Here is a 13,022-nt window from a genome sequence, read left to right as displayed (position 1 = left end):
TTATAAATAGATGTCTACTAAATGTTTCTTTAAATGTTTTAATCCAAAATTATTTGTAAATAAGCGCAGGAGTGGCTGTGTGGTAAGTAGCTTGCTAACCAACCACATGGTTCCGGGTTCAGTCCCACTGCGTGGCATCTTGGGCAAGTGTCTTCTGTTATAGCCCCGGGCCGACCAATGCCTTGTGAGTGGATTTGGTAGACGGAAACTGAAAGAAGCCTGTCGTATATATGTATGTATATATATATATGTGTGTCTGTGTTTGTCCCCCTAGCATTGCTTGACAACCGATGCTGGTGTGTTTACGTCGCCGTCACTTAGCGGTTCGGCAAAAGAGACCGATAGAATAAGTAATGGGCTTACAAAGAATAAGTCCTGGGGTCGATTTGCTCGACTAAAGGCGGTGCTCCAGCATGGTCGCAGTCAAGTGACTGAAACAAGTAAAAGAGTAATAGAGAGTAAATAATTCAAGTTAGAAAGGTTCATTAATTGATATTTTGTTTTCATTTGTGCTAAATATGCTTTCAGGTGCAAAAATCTATGCTGATGTGACTATTAACAATCGCTCTGCTATTCTTTGTTGAAGCAGGCACAATATATTTTGAAAAACACAAATCTTCGAAAAAGATAATCTGATAAATGCGCTAAATCAATTTAAGAACATTTTTTTGCTTTATAAACTATTTTATTATGATTTTAAAATCTGTAGAATAGCAGAACATAAAGAAATATCTCTGCAAACTTATTTGAAGCACCATGTCCCTTAGCGTTCTTTAAGAAACTCAGTATTTTGTGTAAACAATGGCAACAAAGTCCTATTCCTGTTCCACACTTTCACTATGTTAATTCTTTCCAATCTTTTACCACCATAAAAAACTAAATAAGTAAATGAATGGAAATCGGGCCTGTGAGTGAATATGTTAGATTAATGAGGCACTAAAAGAGAATGACTCTCCCCAGACACAATAATATATTTTTTGGTTAAGCCTTTATTTAACTCATCAATAAATGATCGCCAAGTGATGCAAGGTGTTTTGATGTTGCATAAACATAAGAACATGAATGTAAATCTGATTTGACATTGATATGATTTTGACTTTTTACTGTTATATGCTCTAGTTTAAGGACCAAGAATCGCCATTGATGAGTGGATGTGTATACGCTTACTTTTATAAGTATGTATGTATGTATGTATGTATGTATGTATGTATGTATGTATGTATGTATTATGTATGTAAGTATGATTTTTCTTTGAGTTCTATTTAAGTCCTTCAGAGAGATCAAGCCGGTTGCTAACAAAGAGACAAGACTTTCTGAGTTAAAAGAATTTGTAAATATGTTGTTGAGCTGGGAAGTTGGTTGAACTGTCCATGAATTATGTGTGCATGCATGTATATGTATGTATGTACATACATATATATGCATGCGCACATAATGTATGGACAGTTCAACTAACACACCAGCTCAACCACATATTTACAAACACTGGGAATTCTGTTACCTGTAATAAAAAGACGAGTATTTCGAACAAAATATTTCTTCCGTCTGAATTGCTCACTCTCATTTTTCACTCATATAACGGCACAATTCAGCGAACCCGTATTTGGTCCATCAAAAAACCAGTAAGCAAAGACACCGTTGTTCACAATTTGCGATACAAAATACATAAATTATCAACAGCTGTATATCGTACAGTAGTTATGTTGGGTTCATCAGATATAAATGTCAGGTGTTAAAGGGTTAAAACTTCAACATTGTTTCTTTCTACAAGATTAATTGAAGTGAAAATAATGGCAAATAGAATGATGATATGAATAAACTAAATACAACTGTGACAAAATATTCACAAAAATGAAACGCCGAAAATAAGACATAATTTAAAACATATGTTGTTTGTTAAGTTACTGAGATATAATGGTGGATTGCTTCTTTTTTTACACTTGGTTGTTGTTGCTTGGTTTTATTTTTTATATTTTACCGAAAAACATAGATTGGTGTACGATATTGTGTGGTAAATGTAAAAAAATATGTGACTGTGAGTTTGTCTGTGTGTTTTTATATTTATATTTATATGTGTGCATTTACGTAGGTAGGAATAACTATATAAGCATTTAGAGCTACATATACACATACACACGCATATATATGAGTGCCTCTCTCTCTCTCTGTATATATATATATATATATATATATATATATATATATATGAGAATGTATATATAAACATTTATCCATATAACTGTAAAAAATATAAAAAAAAAAGACGCAATCAAAACGTATGCATAAATTTCTATATAAGTAAATATGTTTATGTGTATTAGCGCATGTTATGTATATGTATGCATTGAAATGTGCATGCATGTGTGTGTGTGTGTGTGCGTGTTCATATATATATGTATTTATGTATGCATATATATGTGTATATATATATGTATATATAGTATCTCCATATATATATATGTATATATATGTATCTCCATATATATATATATATATATATATATATATATATATATATATATATATATATATATATATATAATTACATATATAGATCAACCTTCAAAACATATTAGATTCCATACGTAATCTATTGATTGAAATGTTTACCTGCGGCTAAAACAAGAAAAATGAAAAATCTCTAGTTTATAAGACAATTGCAGTATTATATGCCAAAACAATATGGCGATATTTACCAGCTGACATTCTTATTTATTTTCATGATTTTTCTTCTTTTATTTATGTTGTTGATTTCTTCATGTGCATTTGATATATCTTATCAGTGGTGGTAGTCGTGGTGAAGTTGTTGGTGTTGATAGAGGTAGTGATGTAGGTGGTAGCAGTTATAATGGTAATGGTGGTGGTAGCGATTGTTGTGATGCTGCTGCTGCGGCTACTGCTGCTGCGGCTGCTGCGGCAGTGCAGTTGTGGAAGTAATATTAACCATGTCACCAGTAATTTGTGTGCTTAAATTTCGGTTTAATTAAACTTTAATTATTGCTTCTGATTTAGTACATATATGTATGCGTGTGTGAGCTTCTATGTCTATTCTCTCACTACACACACACACACACACACACACACACACATATATATATATATATATATTATATATATATACACATATATATATATATATATATATATATATATATATATATATATTATATATATATATATTATATATAATATATATATATATATATATATATAGATATATATATATATATATATATTTAACAATTAAGGATAAAATCTTAATAAGGAATCTTAACAAGAAATTATCAGGTAGTTAGCGTGAAAAACCTCATAAGAGAAAAAATCCGAAAATAAGTTTTTCACTTGAAAATATTTATTTATATTGTATAGAGGGCATTATTACACATAAATGCCACACGCTAAGAGGGACATAAGTCATTACTACCAAAATTTAACTAATCATACCGAATGCAGCTCTCGAAGCAAGACATTTAAAAAACTGAATTTAGTTCTATATCACCTGTGATTTCGCAATTAACGTATTAAATACGTCTTTTGTTCATCAGTAGAACAGATTCTGAACACATCATAAATAAACATAACCAACATACCTAGCGAAGCCAAACAGACATCTTCTCCCCTCGGCGAAGCACATATTCATCATACATTCGGTAAATGGCGGGCTTTTTCGAACTTCATTCTTGGCTCTTATTCCGGAAGGAAAATCACTAACTGTTTTTCCCATCAAACTCCAAATATCATCAAAAGCAACTTCCCCTATTTCTAGGGCTTTAGCAAGAATTCCTTCAACAATAATAAAACTAAAATGACAGCCATAGATTTATGTTGCAATACTTCAAGAAGTTGTTCAGTATATGAAATATCAAAAGAAAATATTTGAATCATAGTATTAAATACAACTTTATAAATCATGGAGGAAATTCTCTTGCATCATATTTAGTTTTATCATCAAAACATATTCGATTTTCCAGAACATCATCAAAAGGAATAGTAATGTATTCTTTAATAACTTTGACAGTTTCAGCTAGCAGTTGAATATTTTCATGGCGTTAGAGAAAATTGTTGGAAGTGTTTCACGCAATATTATCGTAAAATGAAGTTCGTTTGTTGAAGCTATAAATAATTGATGTTGAGTTAAATTTATTTGAACTGTTGTTTAATAACCAGAGTTATTTTATTCACAGGTTATTTAAATCATAAGATGATTCATCTTCTTGCAAACAAACAGCAAAATCTTTTTAATCTAGAGAATGCAAACTGGAATTACGTGGTCATGCCTATCACAAAAGCGTGAACAAGTTGGGTGCAGAGAAATAATAATTTTCTCTGTTCATTCTTTCACTGGTTTCAGTTATTAAGTAGAAGCAGTTCTAGTATAGCACCAGTTACGTTCGATTCTATAAACTTTGGTGCTTACTGTATCGAGCTGGGAAGAAAGAGGCGAAGTTAATCTGAGAGTAAAGGGATGTAATTAAGTAACACAAGATACGTGTTCGACACTTCACTGATTTGCTTTCGCACCTAATACACACACGCACGCTCTCTCTGTCCCTCTCTCTCTCTCTCACTCTCTCTCTCACAAACACACACGCGCACATTTGCTTCAAAGTGGATAAAACTAAATAATAGCATGTAAAAATTGAGTTAAAAAACTGTTTTGGATAGAAAATTTCGGAGGTTGAAGTAATGACGTAAACGATATATATATACATATGTATGTATTATATATATATATATATATATATATATATATATATATATATATATATATTATATATATATATATTTATGTCAGGTCGCTCTAGAGTGCTACTGGTAACATGTAATCCAGTACAACCTGTTGCATGGTCGGGACGTCGGCAACTAAACTGACAACCCTACCAGGTTCACTTGGTGAGGAGGGTGCTGTTGAACTCCCTGTGGGATGGAAAAATAAGACCCAACAAAGAACGGATGAACTCCTGAAGAGTGAACGGCCATCCAACAAAATACCGGCCTGCCCGCCCAGCCAGTGGGATGGCGTCATCTTATGGCTAAAACAGCACGAAGAACGAAGAGAAAAGGAAAAGGGCCTCAGTACCCTGCACGTCAATCGGGCCACTCCATGACGGCGGAGTGCAACTCGAGCGATGAGAGGCTGCTAAGAATCACAGGTTCCCGAAAGCCGTCATGGAACAGGACTAAACTTGCCATATGCACCTACAACTGCAGGTCTATGGCAGGGTGGCAAGAACTGAACCACCTAATGGAGGAGAGGAAGAAGATCAAGTGCGACGTGTTAGGGCTGTGCGAGACACGCTGGAAGAAGGAAGTGAGTATACGATGGCAAGATGGATGTATTGTGAGATTAGGAAGAGCAGAAGGTGCTAGATCGGTCGGAGGTATCGGATTCATCGTAAGTAAGGAATGGGCTTCGAGGGTCGCTTCTTGCCACTTCATATCATCACGGATTGGTGTACTAAATGTGAACCTCTCAGGGAAGGCCACCCTCAAGATTGTCCAGACCTATGCCCCCACAAGTGCCAGCGACGACGACGAGGTGGAAGAATTCTATCGACAACTAGACAAAGGGTTGGCTATGAAGTCCACTTACGCTGTCGTGATGGGAGACTTTAACGCAAAGGTTGGACATGGACGACAAGGAGAGGAATACGTCGGGAGATTTGGCATGGGAGAGAGAAACGAGAGAGGAGAACGTTTGGCTACCATGGCAGAGGCGAGGCAGCTCTACATCGGAAACAGCCTATTCAGGAAGAGGGAGAGGAAGAGATGGACTTGGATATCGCCGAACTCTAAGCACCGAAGCGAGATCGACTACATCCTGGTTGATAAGCGACGCATATTGCATGACGTCTCCGTCGTGACGCCATTCAACACCAGCAGCGATCATCGTCTGGTAAGGGCGAGGGTCGTCATCGACGAGAAGAGGGAGAAGATGACGTTATATTTGGCGTCGAAGGGAAAACGTGTCCGAGTCTACAACGAGGCAAAGCTGCAGGAAGCCATCTTGCAGGATGACTGGTGCCAAGGAGACGACATAGACGATGACTACAACTCACTGATAGGGAAACTGAAGGAGTGTTTAAGGAAGGCTAAGGGTGTATGCCCAAGAGAAAAGAAGGGAAGACTCTCGGAAGAAACTACGAAGTTACTCGAGAAGAGGAAAAATATGAAGAGGACTATTGAAGATTACCTTGAATATTCCATTCTCAGCAGAGTGATCCGTCAGCAACTAAAGAAAGACTTTGAGGCATACCGGATGGAGAAGCTCTTAAAGGCCGCAGAGGAAAAGAAGAGCCTCAAGAAATGCAAGAGGGACATGGTACTATATAGATCGGAGGTGACGGCTCTGAAAAATACAGATGGAATACCGGTCAACGAGATGAGCGAGATGGAAAAAGTTTGTGAAGACTTCTACACCAAGCTCTTTAAGTCTACCAGAAATGTCCAGCCGTTACCACCACTCCAACAGGAAGAAAACGTGCCACCTATCCTTGTCAGTGAGGTTGAAAGAGCCATCGGCTCGATGAAAAACGGAAAGGCTCCAGGGAAAGACGGTATAACATCGGAGGTGCTAAAGTCAGGCAGAGAGCATTTCTGGAAAATCTTCGCTGAGCGATTTACGCACTATCTACACGAGGGAAGAATTCCCTCGCAGTGGAAAGAGTCAAATACCATCCTGCTGTATAAGAAGGGCGACAGAGAAGATCTAAAGAACTACCGACCCATATGCCTGCTGTCTCACGTGTACAAGCTGTTCACGAAGATAATTCTGAACAGGTTGTCACGTCGTCTCGACGAACAACAACCGAGGGAGCAAGCAGGCTTCCGGAAGAACTACAGCACAATGGACCATATATTTGCTCTAACGCAACTGCTTGAGCGAGCAAATGATTTCAAGCTGCCTCTTTGCGTTGCGTTTATAGATTATGAGAAGGCCTTCGATAGCGTCGAAACCAACGCAGTGCTGAACTCGCTGCAGAGGCAAGGAATCGAAGCGCAATATGTGCAGTTGCTCAGAGAGGCAAATTCCGGATGCACCACCGACATAGCTCTACTGTCATCACCCATACGAGTGCCGGTCGAGAAGGGAGTGAGGCAAGGAGATACAATCTCCTCAAAACTTTTCACTGCATGTCTCGAACAGATCATCCGAGGCATCGAATGGCAAGGTGGTGTCAACATCAATGGCGAGCTCCTCACTCACCTCCGTTTCGCTGACGACATCGTACTCATCGCTGAAAACATGGATCAGCTTCAGACCATGCTGACGGAGCTCGACATCAAAAGTTCTGCAGTAGGTCTCAAGATGAACCGCATGAAAACAAAGTTCATGCGGTCAGACAACGTACCAACAGGTCGAATGGTGATCGGCAGTGATGAAATAGAGGAGGTGAGAGAATATGTCTACCTGGGACAGGAAGTAAATATGTGCCGGGATATCAAAAAGGTGATCTCACGGAGAGTAAGGGCCGGATGGAAGGCATTCAATGGCATAAGAGATGTGCTCAAGGGAAGGTTGGACAGGACCACCCGCGCCAACCTCATTAACAGTGCAGTTCTGCCTGCAATGTTATATGGTAGTGAAACATGGGCTACCACAAAGAGAGAAGAGCAAAGACTGATAACGGCTCAAAGAGCCATGGAAAGGTCAATGCTTGGTATCTCATTGAGAGAGCACATAAATAGCAACATCATCAGAAAGAAAACCGGCGTGAGAGATGTCATCGCAGAGTTTACTCGCAGCAAGTATAGATGGGCTGGACACGTCGCCCGGCTCACCGATAATCGGTGGACGCAAGCAATTGTCGAGTGGTACCCGCTTGAGCGGAAAAGACCACCCGGAAGACCTCCACGACGGTGGAGTTACGATTTCAAGAGGACGATTGGGATCACGTGGATGAGAGAGGCGCGATCCAGAGAGGAGTGGACAGCGTGCTGTGACCAGCGGTGTCAAATGGAGGCCTGACGGACTGGTCGGCCAAAGTGAAGTGATCAAAGTGATGTATATATATATATATATATATATATATATATATATATATATATATATGTGTGTATGTATGTGTGTGTGTGTGTGTGCGCGCGCGCGCGCTTGTGTGTGTGTGTGTGTAGAAGGTGTTGAAAAGGAACACACGAGTTGATATATATATATATATATATATATATATAATATATATATATATGGAAGACCCGACTGTGGGATATGTGTCAATTTAATTGAGGGATCAGTGTTCTCACAGTGAAAAGCAGTTTCACGTGTTTCGGAGAACCTGATATACACACTAACCTGCTCTGGGTGTCAAGAGCAATATATAGGCCAAACAAAAACAGTCTACGTCAAAGGATGGCTCTGCACAGAACCCAGTTCAAAATTCCAAAAAACAGAAAAATAGCATTCAGCCAACACATCGACATTTGCGCCAATAACAAAAATCCAAGCTTTAGAATTTTCCCCCTTTATCAATTCAGAGACGATACATGTAGCCAACAAATTAGTAAAGAGTCCCTCTTTATTTCAAAATACAGACTCCCTTTGAACGCATCCACAACAACTGACATATCCACCACGATATTAGAATAAACATACACGCAAATATTAGAAATTATACATTAAAAAGAGATACCCAGGAATTCATTAAAAACAGTCACTGCTATAATCCACAACGATCCACTTTTCTGTCTCCTTCTTCGTCTTCTTCTTCCTCTCCGCCACCACCTTCCTTACTTTACTACTACTGCTGTTTATAATAACACCTACGCAAATATTATAAACAATACATTCAAAAGAGATATCTCAATAATTCAATCACTACTACCATCCACAACAAGTCACTTTCAGGGCACTTGACCATTTAACATCCTGCTACTATCATAGCACTCGCACATTATTTTCTTCTTCTTCTTCTTCTTCTTCTTCTTTCTTCTTCTTCTCTTCTTCTTCTTCTTCTTCTTCTTCTTCTTCTTCTTCTTCTCTTCTTCTTCTTCTCCTTCTTCTTCCCTGCCAAGAATTCACAATGCTCTCAAACCCACAAGCGTAAACCTTGACTTTTTCCACACACACACACACACCACACACATAATGGAAGTCTGTCAGGGTTCGACAATTACGTCAGTGATGCCGGTCGTGGGAGCAGAACCTAAAAGCAGACACACAGACGCGGCCGCATGATGGGCACGTAACAGCAGAAGTAGGGTTGGGGATCTTCTCTTTTCGGGCTTGTAGCTTCTGGTCCAGGCTCTTGAGGCGCTTTTGCTCGAACAGCCTAACACCCTTTTGGACAGCTGGACGCCAGGCACCGCGGTCAGAGGCAAGCGATTCCCAGCAACGGGCTGAAATGCCGCAGGCATCAAGGGAAGTTTTCAGGCTGTCCTTGTATCGCCTCATTGGCCTTCTAGAGTTTCTTGCTCCAGAAGCCAGTTCAGAGAAGATTATCTTTGGTAGACGCGCGTCGTTCATTTGGACTACATGTCCGACTCACCGGAGCTGGGCCTTCATGATGAGGGCTTCGATCCTGGGCACTTTGGCTCTGCGAAGCACCTCAGTGTTGCGGACTCTGTCCTCCCAAGAAATTCCCATGATTCGTCGCAAGCAGCGGAGGTGGAACTGGTCAAGTACTCACATTTGCCTCCTATACAGCGTCCACATCACACAGCCATAGTGCAGAGAGGTGATGACGACTTCCCTACAGACTGCCAGCTTGGTGGAAAGTCTGAAGCCTCGTTCGGCCCACACACGCGTCCAAAGTCTGTCCATGCTGCAGTTTGAGAACAGGCAGCTTCCCAGGTATGTAAAACTCTCCACGTTGTTCAGAGTTGTGCCCTCAATCTCAATCTGAGGCTCAGGAGCTGTCAGGCCAGGTGCAAGCTGAAGCATCACTTCAGCTTTTCGCAGGCTAATGGTCAGTCCGAAGGCTTTTGCTGCTTCTGCGAGACAAGTGGCAAGTTCTTGTTGACGTATTCTGTCAACATTTGGTTAAACTGAACCATTCAAGTTTTACCTTTATTTAGAGGAATCACTCAGTTAAAAGCATTTGTTTTAGGATTCTTATCTGAATTCACATATCTCGATGTTCGGAGGAACTACTTATTCCCACAACATCTATGGGTTCACATTACTTCCTCATTGCTCTTCTATCACTTCTTGGTGACCATCAAAAGGTCATAAGCACTCGACATCGTCTGATTAAGCCGTCTCTCCCAACAAGCAACACTACTTTATGTACGTAGCTGTTCACTATATACATCTTCTGCATTATGGGAAACTATTACATTAGTGTATTCTCTGTTCAATGGAAAAACAACGGAGAGAAACTGGCTGTAGATTTGATCGCCCAGCGACTGAACAGATAGGAATTAATAAATAATTTATTGAACCATCTCGCTCCAATTTTGAGAGATATAAAAGTGATGCGTAATGGCTATAAATACAGACACGCACACACACACACATACACACACACACGCACACACACACACACACACACGTACATACACACACATACGTAAACAAAACAGAAATAAACAGAAAAGAAAAACAAAAAACTAAACACAGGAATTTGACTCAATATTGGCAAATTCTGAAATCTCAGTAAGATTTTATTACTAAGAAAATCCAGGAAACTTAACTTTGATTCATTTCACATCACTCTCTTTTTACTTCGTACCCGCAGGTATATGTATGAATGTATGTATGTATGTATGTATGTATGTATGTATGTATGTATGTATGTATGTATACATATACTGACTTATATTCATACGTACATACACGCACACGCACACACACATATATATGCGTGTCTATGTATGTATATGTGAATTTATATATGTATAAATATATTCTTTATTCAGTGTTTTCGTATAACTCTATTTCTTTAATGATGTTTCTGTCGTCTGGTGTCAGTAAATTGAAAGAAAACAGAGTGGCTGAAATATAAAATAAACAATGCATAAATAATATATAAAAAAAATATATATACATAAATAATATATAAAAAATATATATATACATAAATAATATATAAAAATATAATATATATACAAAAATAATATACATAAAAAAGCACAATCATAAAAATGTAACATCAAAGGTCACAGTGTAAAAATCTAGTATATGTGAGATAAATGTGAAAAGTAGAGAAAAACTAGATATAAAATAGATAATAAATAAAATAAATAAAATGAATAAAATAAATAAAAAGAAAATAGTTCAGAAAAGAAAACAAACTCGAAGGAACAAGACGAAAGATAATAAATATTAAATTCACAGCAAAAAAAAAAAACCCTCCCAAAATCGAGAGGACATTTTATATATATATATATATATATATATATATATATATATATATACATACATATATATATACACCCCTACACTCACTCACCTCCACACGCACTCATACATACATACATATATCTAGAAATACACGTGTGTGTGTGTGTGTAAATGTGTATGTATATATATATGAAAGTATGTCTAAAAAGCCATCAATTTCATTTCAAATATGTTTTCCGTGTTCATCATTCTAATATCATTGCGCGGGAACATGTTAAATAAATGACAGAATGCTGGGAGGCAGGAAAGACTTAATCTCTCTTTCTCACCCGTCTTCATCTCCCTCCCTCCCTCCGTCCCTCCTTGTCTGTTTCACACTCACTCTCTTCCTCCCTCTCGCTCTCTCGCTCTCTCCCTCTCCCTCTATCTGTCTATACCCTCTAAGTAGATTTACTAAATTGATACACACACACATACACACACCTTTGTGTATGTGTGTGTGTGTGGCTGTGTGATAAGAAGCTTGCTTCTTTAGAAAATAATTTCGGGTTCACTCCCACCGCGTGGCACCTTGGGCAAGTGTCTTCTACAATAACCTTGGACCAACCAAAGAAATTGAGTGGAAATTGAAAGTAGCCCGTCATATATATATATATAATATATATATATAATATATATATATATATATATATATATATATATATATATATACTTTATTTTAAGCAGCAGAAAATTCAACAAAATCTGTTACTCTGAGTTTCTCGTTGCCGTTCATCAGACAGTTTTTGCTATATATATATATATGTATATATGTATATATATAATTGAAAAATAGGATAAAATCTTTATAAGAATTTATCAAGTAGTAAGCGTGAAAAAAACCTTATAAGGGAAAATCCATCAATTTTTTTCCTCTTAAATATATTTATTTATATTAAGGGCATTACTATACATAAATGCCTCACGCTAGGAGAGACTCTTAAAGTGAAAACTACCCAAGATAAATAAACATATTGTACCGAATACGGTACAATGTGTTTACTTACTTTTGGTAGTTTTGCTTAATATATATATATATATATATATATATATATATATATATATATATATATATTTGCTTAATATATATATATATATATATATATATTATATATATATATATATATATACATATGCTTCAAGCGAACTACAATACTCTCATATATATATAAATATATAAATGTATGTATTTATGTGTGTTTGTGTTTGTGCCCGCTTGACAACCGGTGCTGGTGTGTTTACGTCACCGTAACCTAGAGGTTCGACAAGAGACTGATAGAATAAGTACTGGGCTTAGAAAGAATAACTGTAACTATAGAAGAACGCAACCTATATTGTAATCGTCTGCTTTTTATGTTTTATTTATATTCTTATAATATTAATATAGGGTATAGTATATAGAATATCTTTATATATAAAATTGAAGTTGTATGTGTGAGACTCTGTCTCCTCCGATTTAGATTCCTAACTACTCCCACATTTTGCGGTGCAGTTTAACCAAAAGCGGGTATCTTATAGTCGTCATTTATATCGAACCCTTCTGGGTATTAGCGCGCGTCTACGATGAGTCTACGATTTAAAAAAATTTACCATCATTTTTCCGCATTTTTAATGATTTTTACTCGGGTTATATAAGGGAAGTAACTCTCTAAAAATGCTTATATAGTTATTTCCCTTACAAACACGAGCAATGCCGGGCGATTCT

At 37.4% G+C, this 13,022-nt stretch overlaps 1 protein-coding gene across 1 annotated transcript; it reads left to right on the top strand.

Annotated features, from left to right (window-relative positions):
* Window positions 1-5,029: 5,029 nt before the first annotated feature.
* Window positions 5,030-12,711, top strand: LOC115218272. Its single transcript, XM_036508085.1, has 2 exons — window positions 5,030-6,984; window positions 12,705-12,711. The coding sequence occupies exons 1-2, from the start codon at window positions 5,030-5,032 to the stop codon at window positions 12,709-12,711; spliced, it is 1,962 nt and encodes a 653-aa protein (XP_036363978.1).
* The last annotated feature ends 311 nt before the right edge of the window (window positions 12,712-13,022 follow it).

The sequence above is a fragment of the Octopus sinensis genome, linkage group LG13 (assembly GCF_006345805.1).
Source record: "Octopus sinensis linkage group LG13, ASM634580v1, whole genome shotgun sequence".
Lineage (NCBI taxonomy): Eukaryota > Metazoa > Mollusca > Cephalopoda > Octopoda > Octopodidae > Octopus > Octopus sinensis.
This window is presented reverse-complemented; position numbering and strand designations above follow the sequence as displayed.